At 40.5% G+C, this 12,096-nt stretch overlaps 1 protein-coding gene across 1 annotated transcript in view; it reads left to right on the top strand.

Annotated features, from left to right (window-relative positions):
- The window catches only part of LOC142748027 (stimulated by retinoic acid gene 6 protein-like), a 60,510-nt gene that overhangs the window by 24,697 nt on the left and 23,717 nt on the right, over window positions 1-12,096 (top strand). The window contains exons 2-4 of the mRNA XM_075855142.1: window positions 8,662-8,758; window positions 10,350-10,447; window positions 10,562-10,701. Of these exons, the coding sequence (XP_075711257.1) occupies window positions 8,687-8,758; window positions 10,350-10,447; window positions 10,562-10,701 (310 nt within the window). The 5' untranslated portion in view covers window positions 8,662-8,686. The remainder of the gene's footprint in view (window positions 1-8,661; window positions 8,759-10,349; window positions 10,448-10,561; window positions 10,702-12,096) is intronic.

Genomic DNA, 12,096 nt, shown 5'->3' with positions numbered 1-12,096 from the left:
CTACTACTTCTACCACCTATCCACCCCCAGTGCCGTCTGCTACAAGCAGGCCTGAGGCCAGCCCCACCACAGGGCTTTGTCCTGTGACTGTCCAGTGTCTTTTAATGTGCTGCTACTACTACTACTACCACCACCCTTGCTGTCCTTTGGCTACCTCTACTACCACCAATACACCTCCACTGCCGTCTGTTACAAGCAGGCCTGAGGCCTGCCCCACCACAGGGCTTTGTCTGTGACTGTCCAGTCTGTTTTAATGTGCTGCTGCTGCTACTACTACTACTACCACCACCCGTGCTGTCCGTTGGCTACCTCTACTACCGCCAATACACCTCCACTGCCGTCTGCTACAAGCAGGCCTGCCCCACCACAGGGCTTTGTCCTGTGACTGTCCAGTCTCTTTTAATGTGCTGCTACTAGTACTACCACCACCCTTGCTGTCCGTTGGCTACCTCTACTACCACCAATACACCTCCACTGCCGTCTGCTACAAGCAGGCCTGCCCCACCACAGGGCTTTGTCTGTGACTGTCCAGTCAGTTTTAATGTGCTGCTGCTGCTACTACTACTACTACTACCACCACCCGTGCTGTCCGTTGGCTACCTCTACTACCGCCAATACACCTCCACTGCCGTCTGCTACAAGCAGGCCTGCAGGGCTTGTGAAAAGCCATTGCTTGTTGCTTTTACATCCATCCAAGAGCAGCTGATGTAGTCGGTGCCAGTGCTGTTAATATATCAGTTGATATACTGAATTGGATGAATGTAGATATGGTCCAAGCTAAATTAAATAAAATAAATGTGCACAAGGCTCCGGGACCAGATGGGTTACACCCTAGAATTCTTAAAGAGCTTAGTTCAGTTATTTCTGTCCCCCTTTTCATAATATTCAGAGAATCTCTAGTGACTGGTATAGTGCCTAGGGACTGGCGCAGGGCAAATGTGGTGCCTATTTTCAAAAAGGGCTCTAGGTCTTCCCCGGGTAATTATAGACCAGTAAGCTTAACATCAATTGTGGGGAAAATGTTTGAGGGGCTATTGAGGGACTATATACAGGATTATGTGACAATAAATAGCATTATAAGTGACAGCCAGCACGGTTTTACTAAGGACAGAAGTTGTCAAACTAACCTAATCTGTTTTTATGAAGAGGTGAGCAGAAGTCTAGACAGAGGGGCCGCTGTGGATTTAGTGTTTTTGGACTTTGCAAAGGCATTTGACACTGTCCCCCATAGACGCCTAATGGGTAAATTAAGGACTATAGGTTTAGAAAATATAGTTTGTAATTGGATTGAGAATTGGCTCAAGGACCGTATCCAGAGGGTTGTGGTCAATGATTCCTTCTCTGAATGGTCCCCGGTTATAAGTGGTGTACCCCAGGGTTCAGTGCTGGGACCACTATTATTCAACTTATTTATTAATGATATAGAGGAAGGGATTAATAGCACTATTTCTATTTTTGCAGATGACACCAAGCTATGTAATATAGTTCAGACTATGGAAGATGTTCATGAATTACAGGCAGATTTAAACAAACTAAGTGTTTGGGCGTCCACTTGGCAAATGAAGTTTAATGTAGATAAATGTAAAGTTATGCATCTTGGTACCAACAACCTGCATGCATCATATGTCCTAGGGGGCGCTACACTGGCGGATTCACTTGTTGAGAAGGATCTGGGTGTACTTGTAAATCATAAACTCAATAACAGCATGCAGTGTCAATCAGCTGCTTCAAAGGCCAGCAAGATATTGTCGTGTATTAAAAGAGGCATGGACTCGCGGGACAGAGATGTAATATTGCCACTTTACAAAGCATTAGTGAGGCCTCATCTAGAATATGCAGTTCAGTTCTGGGCTCCAGTTCATAGAAAGGATGCCCTGGAGTTGGAAAAAATACAAAGAAGAGCAACGAATCTAATAAGGGGCATGGAGAATTTAAGTTATGAGGAAAGATTGAAAGAATTAAACCTATTTAGCCTTGAAAAAAGAAGACTAAGGGGGGACATGATTAACTTATATAAATATATTAATGGCACATACAAAAAATATGGTGAAATCCTGTTCCTTGTAAAACCCCCTCAAAAAACAAGGGGGCACTCCCTCCGTCTGGAGAAAAAAAGGTTCAAGCTGCAGAGGCGACAAGGCTTCTTTACAGTGAGAACTGTGAATTTATGGAATAGCCTACCGCAGGAGCTGGTCACAGCAGGGACAGTAGATGGCTTTAAAAAAGGGTTAGATAATTTCCTAGAACAAAAAAATATTAGCTCCTATGTGTAGAAATTTTTCCTTCCCTTTTCCCTTCCCTTGGTTGAACTTGATGGACATGTGTCTTTTTTCAGCCGTACTAACTATGTAACTATGTAACTATGTAACCCCGGCAGGCATCTGCCAATAAAAAGGGTAAATTTTTGGAGGGCTTGTGAAAAGCCATTGCTTGTTGCTTTTACATCCATGTATGGATGAACCCAGGCAGGCATCTGCCAATAAAAAGGGTAAATTTTTGGAGGGCTTGTGAAAAGCCATTGCTTGTTGCTTTTACATCCATGTATGGATGAACCCCGGCAGGCATCTGCCACCATAAATGGTACATTTTTTGAGGGCTTGTCAAAAGCCATTGCTTCTTCTTTTACCACCTTATATGTATGAACCCTGGCAGGCATCTGCCGCCAAAAATTGTTAATTTTTGTACCTTTTTTAACAATACATTAAGCATACAACATGCACAAGTGCAGTGGTTTCTGTTAGTTATCACCGTGTCCCATCCGTTTTCCTATAGCCATACATGTTGGCGTAACTTTGACACTAACTTTGCCTTAAAGACAGCTCAAAAGTACTTGGATAAACTCATGGGTGACCTAAGAGTGTTATACAGGGCTTCTAGGGCTTTTAAACAGTGTTATACACGATTTTTAGGGGCTTTCTTGAATTAAAGGTTCGGTCAGAACTAGTTCGGTCCGAATCTAACTTTTTCATGAAATTCGGCGAACCAGCCGAACTAAACTTTTCATAAGTTCGCTCATCTCTACTCGTGACACATTGGGCTTTATGTTAGTGGTCAAATTTGGTCGATATATTCAGTGTTTATTTGTGAAAAATAGTAAAATTTAGAGAAAATTTTAAATAAATTGCATTTTTCTGAATTTAAATGCATCTGCTTGTAAGACTGATCGTAATACTACACAAAATAGTGACTAGTTCATATTTCCAATATGTCTACTTTATGTTGGCATCATTTTTTGAACATTGTTTGTTTTTTTTTGTAGGACGTTACACAGTTTAGAACATAAGCAGCAATTTCTCATATTTTGAATAACAGTTCAGTTCTGAAGTGGCTTTCAGGGGCTTATAAATTAGAAACACCCATAAAACACCACATTTTATAAACTAGACCCCTCAAAGTATTCGAAACAGCATTTAGAAAGTTTATGAACCCTTTAGGTGTTTCACAGGATTTTAAATCAAAGTAGAGGTGAAATTTACAAATTAAATTTTTTGGTCAGAAAATCCTTTTTTTATTCCATTTTTTTCTGTAAAACAGAAGGTTTTACAAGAGAAACGCAAGTCAATTCTTATTGCCGAGATTCTTCAGTTTTTAGAAATATCCCACATGTGGCACTAGTGCAGTAATGCACTGAAGCACATGCCTCCGAAGCAAAGGAGCACCAAGTGGATTTTGAGGCCTCCTTTTTATTACGCACCATGTCCGGTTTGAAGTGTTCTTGTGGTGCCAAAACAGATGAAAACCCCCAAAAGTGACCCTATTTGGCAAACTACACCCCTCAGGGAACTTATCGAGGGGTATAGTGGGCATTTAGATCCCACAGTTTTTTTTGCTGCAATTTGTGAAATTAGGCTGTGCAATTGAAAATCAAATTTTTCCAATAAAAGTTACGAATCTTTAATTTTGACAAGGAGAAAAAGCACCCCAACATTTGTATAGCAATTTCTCCTGATTACGGCGATACCCCATATGTGGTCATACACTGCAGGATGGACAATCAGCAGGGCTCCATGTAGATTTTGATGGATTGGTTTCTGGACACCATGTTGCATTTTCAGAGCTTCTGAGGTACCAGAACAGGGGAAACCCCTTTTTTTTTTTTTTTTTTTTTTTTACAGCATTCACCGTGCGCTATAAATGACATATTCACTTTATTCTGCGGGGCGATACGATTACGGCGATACCAGATGTTTATAGGTTTGTTTATGTCTTATGGCATTTGCACAATAAAATCCTTTTTTATAAAAAATCATTTACTTTTTGTGTTGCCTTATTATAAGCTATAGCTATAACTTTTTTATTTTTCCATCAAGAAAGCCGTGCGAGGACTTGTTTTTTGCGTAACGAACTGTAGTTTAGATCAGAACCATTTTTAGGTACATGCGACTTTTTGATCTCTTTATATTGCATTTTTTGGGAGGTGAAGTGACCAAAAAATTGTGAGTCTGGTACGGTTTATTATTATTTTATTTTATGGCGTTCACATGCGGGATAGATAACGAAATAATTTTATAGTTCAGGTTGTTACGGACGCGGCAATACCACTTATGTATAGTTTATTTGTTTATCTGTTTTTTTATTAATAATAAAGGACTGATAAGGCCAAAGGGGGATTTTTACTTTTTATTACTTTTAAAACTTTTATTTTCTTATTTTTACACAACTTTTTTTTACTTTAACACTTTTTTACTTGGTCCCACTAGGGGACTTGAGGGCAGGGGGCCCTGATCGCTATTCTAATACACTGCACTACATGCGTAGTGCAGTGTATTAGAGCAGTCATCTACTCGCTGACCGCAAGCATAGTGGGTCCTGACGTTGTCAGGACCCACTAGGCTTCCGTCTATGGCATAGTCGGATGCCATTATTAGGCGTCCGGTTGCCATAGCCACCATTGCCGGGCGCTATCGTGTAGCGGGCCGACGATGGTAGTTTAACCCCTAAGAAGCCGCGATTGCTATTGAACGCGGCTTCTAAAGGGTTAATCAGCGGGGAAACCGCGATCGGTTCCCGCTGTAGGAGCTGTGGCAACTGCTGTACGAGACAGCAGCTGTCACAACACCTGTATGTGTCGGGAGGATGGCCAAAATGGTCGTTCCTCCCGTGACGTACTATTCCGTCATGGAGCGCGACCGCTATGGTTACCATGATGGAATAATACGTCACTGAGCGTGAATGGGTTAACTTCACAGTCCATGATTGTCTTTTCTTATGTTCTGTCTGTGTAACGCTTGCACAAATATAATGTAGGCTGTTAGGGTATGTTCAAATACTAAACAAAAAACGGCTGTAAAATACGGAGCTGTTTTTTAAGGAAAAACAGCCTCTGATTTTCAGCTGTTTTTTAAGCATCAAACGTTTTTTTATTCTTTTTTGCTGTTTTTAGAGCTGTTTTTCTAGTGACATAATGAAAAACGACTCCAAAAACAGCTCAAGAAGTGACATGCACTTCTTTTTACGGGGGGTTTCTTTATGTGCCGTTTTTTCAAACGGCTGTGTAAAGAAACGGCCATTCGGAAACGAAACACCGTTTTTCCCATTAAAATCAATGTGCAGATGTTTGGAGGCATTCAGCTTCTGTATATTCAGCAGTTTTTTGCGCCGTTTATGGCCCGAAAAAATAAGCTGTGTAAACCCTAAATTCGAACCATTTCTTGTGTGTGTGTGTATGAAATCTTTTTGTTTTTTAATACAAAAAAATCGTATCTAACCAATAAAACTTTTGCTCTCGAGGAGGTAGATGTATCATTGTCAAAATCTACAATCGAGAGATGCTTTCGGGAATTGAAATACAGAGGGTTTATCTTAAGAACAGAGAGGCAAGATTAGACTTAAAAAAACAAAAAACATCTAAAATAGTTCTGGAACAAGATTATTTGGAAAGATAAACCCTAGAATTGAATAGGATTTACGGAAATACCATAGCACCACGAGCTACACTGTTTCCGTAGTACCCAAGTTCCGGAAACCGCGCAGCTCACTATGCATAGCTTCCATTAGGTTTTGTGTGAGTTACGGAAACAGCGTAGCTCAGCAAAGTAGGCTGTTTCCATAATTCTAGGCCACCTTGCAACTGATTACCCGCCTGAATACGGCCAGCCGCTGCCTCACTAGATGAGTTCGGGGACCTCTGATCTCGAGATTTGGGCAGGACCCAGAGCCGGGACCTGCATCTATCAGTCATTTATGGCATATTCTGTGGAAGATTTGGAAACCCTTTTAAAAAGGCTCTGTCACCAGTTTCATACTTCCCAATCTCCTACCTAATCTAATAGGCTCTGTGTTGTAGATAACTACTGTGTTGTTGTTTTTGTTTTTTTTTTAAAACGTTTATTAGTGACAAAGTTATGATCATTTTAACATTTAGGGCGGATTTACATGAACGTGATATACGTCCGTGCAACGCGCATGATTTTCACGCGCCTCGCACGGACCTATATTAGTGTATGGGGCAGCGCAGACTGTCAGTGATTTTTGTGCTGCATGACTCCGCTGCGTAAAACTCACGACAGGTCCTATATTTCTGCGTTTTTCGCGCATCACGCACCCATTGAAGTCAATGGGTGCGTGAAAATCACGCGCACAACACGGAAGCACTTCCGTGGGACGCGCGTGATTCGCGCAACAGCAGTTAAAAGTATGATTGAAAACAGAAAAGCACCATATGCTTTTCTGTTTACAAACATCCAAACGAAGTGTCATAATGATGGCGGCTGCGCGAAAATCACGCAGCCACACATCCTATGCGATGACACGGAGCTGTTAAGTGCTTTTGGTGCACGCAAAACGCCGCGTTTTTTGCGTGTGCAAAACGCACATGCTCGTGTAAATTCCCCCTTAGGGTATGTTCACACGGCCTATTTTCAGACGTAATTCGGGAGTTTTACGCCTCGAATTACGCCTGAAAAGACGGCTCCAATACGTCTGCAAACATCTGCCCATTGCTTGCAAATGGGTCTTACGATATTCTGTTCAGACGAGGTGTAATTTTACGCGTCGCTGTCAAAAGACGGCGCGTAAAAAGACGCCCGCCTCAAAGAAGTGCATGTCACATCTTCGGACGTAATTGGAGCCGTTTTTCATTGACTCCATTGAAAAACAGCTCCGATTACGTCCGTAATGGACGCCTCAAAAAACGCGTGCACTTTCAAAATATGTCTGAAATACAGGAGCTGTTTTCGCCTGAAAACAGCTCCGTAATTTCAGACATATTTTGTTAAGACGTGTGAACATACCCTTATGCAAATTTTTTGTAACCGCCCAACTGGGCGTTTTTTTTTTTACTTTAACCAAGGAGGCGTTGTAAAGAAAAGTGTATGACGCTGACTCTTCATTCATGTCCAGCTTTAGTCGCAGCAGAGCATGATCTCGCGGCTGGATGCGATGTCGGGTTATTCTCCCATTGTTTTTGTTCCAATTATTTATTTTAAAAAAAACATGTGGGGTCCTCCCTATTTTTCATAACCAGCCAGATACAACATAGCACAGGTTCGCATTACCAGGGTAGGAAGGACCACGGGTTTTTGGCCTTTCCTAGCCTAATAACACCAGCCTGCAGCTGCCACAGTACCTGACCATCACTACAGATGGTACTGTATCTTCCGGGCACCCCTGGTACCGGGGTAATAATGAGGGGTTAGTGTTAACGTTTTCACCTGCTAACACTGATCCTCGCCTTACTAATGGACGCTGTCAATCAGCCAGTGGCCATTACTAAGACAGTAGTAATAAAGTTTAGAAAAAATTATTTTATTGAAATAAAAAAAATCACAACCCTCATTAACTCTTTTATTGAGAATAATAAAAACTGTCGGAATCTAAGTAGTCCTCGAATCAGAAGTAGTCCAGCAACCAAACCTGTAAAAAAAACACACTAAAAATAAATTAAGACATAAGAACGCAGAACAATTATTAAACTTACCTTTCCTGTGTGCAGCACTGGAGCAAGCTACGCGGTTTCCGTATCTTCGGGAGTTATAGGGGGCATCAGCACAAAGTGTCTAGGGCAGCATCAACTCTAAATACGGCCCTGACTGTATCTAAGCCAACCATGTGTGATGCTGGGCCCTGTATCTAAGTTAATTATGTGTAATACTGTCCGCTGGGCCCTGTTGCTATGCGTATCGTGTGTAATACGGTCTGCTGGGCTCTGTATGTAAAACTATTGTGCGTGATACTTTCTTCTGAGCCATTTATCTAATCCTATCATATGTAATACAGTTTGCTGAGCCACTTTATGTAATATTGCTATTGCCCCTGGCTGCTAGTGCTGCAGCGATGCAGCTGAAAGGTCATAAAGAGAATTTTGGGGGGGCCCAAGAAGAACTTTTGCATCAGGGCCCATGAGCCTTTAGCTACGCCCCTGGGTAAAGGTGTCACTGTAAAAATATTTCAAAACTTGTATAGGATATACACTATCTGCAATCTTTATGTGCGATGAACAGCCTTAAAATTGTTACAAAAACTTCCAATTGGAATTAATTAGACTGCAAGTTCTGGACGTATCATCAGATTAGTCTCATAAGTCTCATGTTTAAGCTTTTATCTTTTTTATTTCTAGTTGATGAAGCTATAAAAAATATTGCTGCAGATGAATAATTGGACATTAATATGACACGTTACAAATTACTACATTTAATATGTACAATTCTTTTTCTCCTTAAGCTTGACCACCTCTAATGACACCAAAATGCAAACCTTGGGCACTTGTTTCAAATATTTTCGAATGGACCTCTTTGTCCACTATTCACTGATCCCTGCGGTAAGTCAATGTAAAAGACCATTGTGTGTCACATGCTCCGCACCCATACTGCATTTCAGGTTTATATCACATAAGAGTTAGCACGCTACCTGGGTCACCTTGAATTGAATACAGTGAGGTCTACTTAGTACATGGTATTTAAAGAGGCTCGGTCACCATATTAGAAGTGCCCTATCTCCTACATAATGTGATCGGCGCTGTAATGTAGATAACAGCAGTGGTTTTTATTTTGAAAAACTATCATTTTTGAGCACGTTATGAGCAATTTTTGATTTATGCTAATTCATTTCTTAATAGACACTGGGCGTGTTTTTACTTTTTACCAACTGGGCGTTGTTCAGAGGAGTGTATCAAGCTGCCCAATCAGTGACCAATCAGCATCATACACTTCTCATTGTTCCAGCCCATTGTTACAGCGTGATTGTGCAGTGCAAGAAGCTGAGCTGGAAGAATAAGAAGTGTATGATGCTGATTGGTCACTGATTGGTCACTGATCGGTCAGCGTCATACACTCCTCTGTACAACGCCCAGTTGGTAAAAAGTAAAAACACGCGCAGTTGGTCATTAAGAAACTAATTAGCATAAATCTAAAATTGCTAATAACTTGCTCAAAAATGATAGTTTTTCAAAATAAAAACCACTGCTGTTACCTACATTACAGCGCCGATTCGATTATGTAGGAGATAGGGCACTTATAATCTGGTGACAGAGTCTCTTTAATAATAAATTAGCACAAAGCCTAGTGGTGGCTGCAGTAAGTCAGAATTGGAACTTTATCTGTATAAGAAAAATTGAGCGCCTACTCCTATAAAGATACAGTATATTATGAAATTGAACAGCAAAGAATATTGTATCTAAAAGTTAAAGGGTTTTAAAAGATCAACGGACATTCACTTTAGATAAAAAGTGATGGAATGTTGCTTGGAACGTGCAATAATTTCCCGATTGGTGGAAGTCCATCTGACCCTCAACAATCCTCACAATATAGGGGCTTGCAGGGTTGCTTAAATGCTGTCGCTCCTTCAAAGACTTTCCCTACACAGAAGCTCCTGGGCACATACTGGGCAGAGAACTGCAAGACAGCCCTATTGTGTGTTACTGCCCCCAGCACAACGGTGGTCAGCAGCATTGCAGCCAAAGGAGCTTCTTTCTCTAAGTCAGGTGTTCAGCAGGGGTTTCAGAGGTCAAACCCACATCGATCATAAGTTATATTCTAACAAAATGCATTCATTTTTTATGATAGGAGGATTTTTTTAGGTGGCCATAGACATTAGCGGTCATCTGTATAATCTCTAATTCTCCCAATAACATGCAATTCAACTTCTCTATTAACAGGAATGCTAAACAATTACATCATACAGTAAATAGAAATGATCTTAACCAATTATCGTACACAATATACAATTCATTTCTCTAATTAAAATTATTTTTATATTCTATACCATGTAACCTAATTCTTTATTAAAACCATAGATATGATATTCTAATTTGAAGCCTTGCTCTATTAAACACATTCTCTAGAGCAAACATATAAAAATGACAAATCTAAATATAAAAAAATACTTCTGTAACCTGTTTTTATGTTTTTTAGGTTCTAATTACAATTACATTATCCTATCTACAACGACACGCAAAACACGAAAAAACTATAGAAAAAATACCACTTAGCAAGAGATTTGGCATTGTTGTGTAGGTTTTTTTTTTACTCCTTCTTTTGGCCATAGTGCGTTGTTATTCATTAATGTCAATGCGTGTTATGAGTTATTAGAGGAGGATGTCTTGTAAGTATGCTTTATGTTTTAGGCCGGTGAATTTCATAAGCAGTTACTCAAACAGATGGTCTTACGGGGCTGCGTGTGGAGCAACCGCTACAACAATTTTTCTCCTGTTCTTCGATGAGTATTCAAATTACTTTGACTTCACGGCACCAACCTGGGCCAAAGGTATGTGTACTTCTTTAAGTCCTTGTGTGTAACATGAAAATGCTGAGACTTGAAGAAAATATGTGTAATTGGGTTAACAACTGGCTCAGTGATAGAAAACAGGGGGTGGTTATTAATGGTACATCCTCAGATTGGGTCGCAGTAACCAGTGGGGTTCCGCAGGGGTCAGTATTGGGTACTCTTTTTAAAAATAAAAAAAATCTATATATGTTTATTAATGATTTTGCAGAGGGTTTACAGAGTATAATTTCATTATTTAATCTCTGTAAACTAATCTACGTTGAGGAGGATAATATATTGTTACGGATGGATAGCTAAAGGCATGGGCAGAGAAATGGCAAATGAAGTTTAATGTGGACTAATGTAAGTTTATGCACTTGGACCGAGTAAATACATTCTACTGTTATGTATTAAATAGTAAAACACTGCGTAAAACTGACACTGAAAAAAACTTTGATACTGGTGGACAGTAAACGTAACTTTAGCAACCAGTGCCAGGCAGCTGCTGCCAAGGTAAATAATATCATGGGATGCCTTCAAAAGAGGCATTGATGTACATGACAAGAATATCGTTTTGCCTCTGTACAAATCACATGACAGACCACACATAGAATATTGTGTACAATTTTGGGCACCTATGTATAAGGACAGGTGGGTGCAAAGGAGGGCGACTAAGGCAATTAAGGGAATGGGTGGATTGCAGTACCAAGAAAGGTTATCAAACTTGGGGGTAGTTTTTAGTAAAAAGATGGCTTAGGGGCGATCTAATTACAATGTACAAATATATAACTGGACAGTACAGAAATCTGTCTACCTTTTTTACACTTAAGCCTGTAACCATGACAGGGGGCATTCTCTGCATCTCGAGGAAAGGAGGTTTCACCACCATCACAGGTGGGGATTCTTTACTGTGAGAGCAGTGAGACTATGGAACTGCCACAGGATGTTGTGATGGTTGATTCTGTGAACAAATTCAAGAAGGGCCTTGAAGCTTTTCTTGAAAAATGTAATACTACAAGTTATGAGAACTAGAATCTTTAATCTTGAGATGGGATGTTCATTTAGGGATTTATTCTGAATTCCATATTTGAAGTCAGGGAGGAATTTTTCCCCTAATGAGGCAATTGCAATTTGTCTCATGGGGTTTTTGCCTACTTCTGGATTAACATGGTAGGATTATAGGTTGGACTTTATGGACCTGTAACTTTTTTCAACCTTCTCAACTATGTAATCGATTAAAAGTGACTTGGAAGATACCTAACCCCCTTCAGTGGCGTAACTATAGGGGTCGCAATTGCGACAAGGGCCCGAAGCCAGGGGGGTCTGCGGCCCCCCGCACCATATCAATGAAAAGTTACTATAGTAACTGGGGCCTATGTAATAAACTACACGGGC

The sequence above is a fragment of the Rhinoderma darwinii genome, chromosome 3 (genome assembly GCF_050947455.1).
Source record: "Rhinoderma darwinii isolate aRhiDar2 chromosome 3, aRhiDar2.hap1, whole genome shotgun sequence".
Classification (NCBI taxonomy): domain Eukaryota; kingdom Metazoa; phylum Chordata; class Amphibia; order Anura; family Rhinodermatidae; genus Rhinoderma; species Rhinoderma darwinii.
Note: the sequence above shows the minus strand (reverse complement) of the source record. Positions and strands in the feature narration are given on the sequence as shown.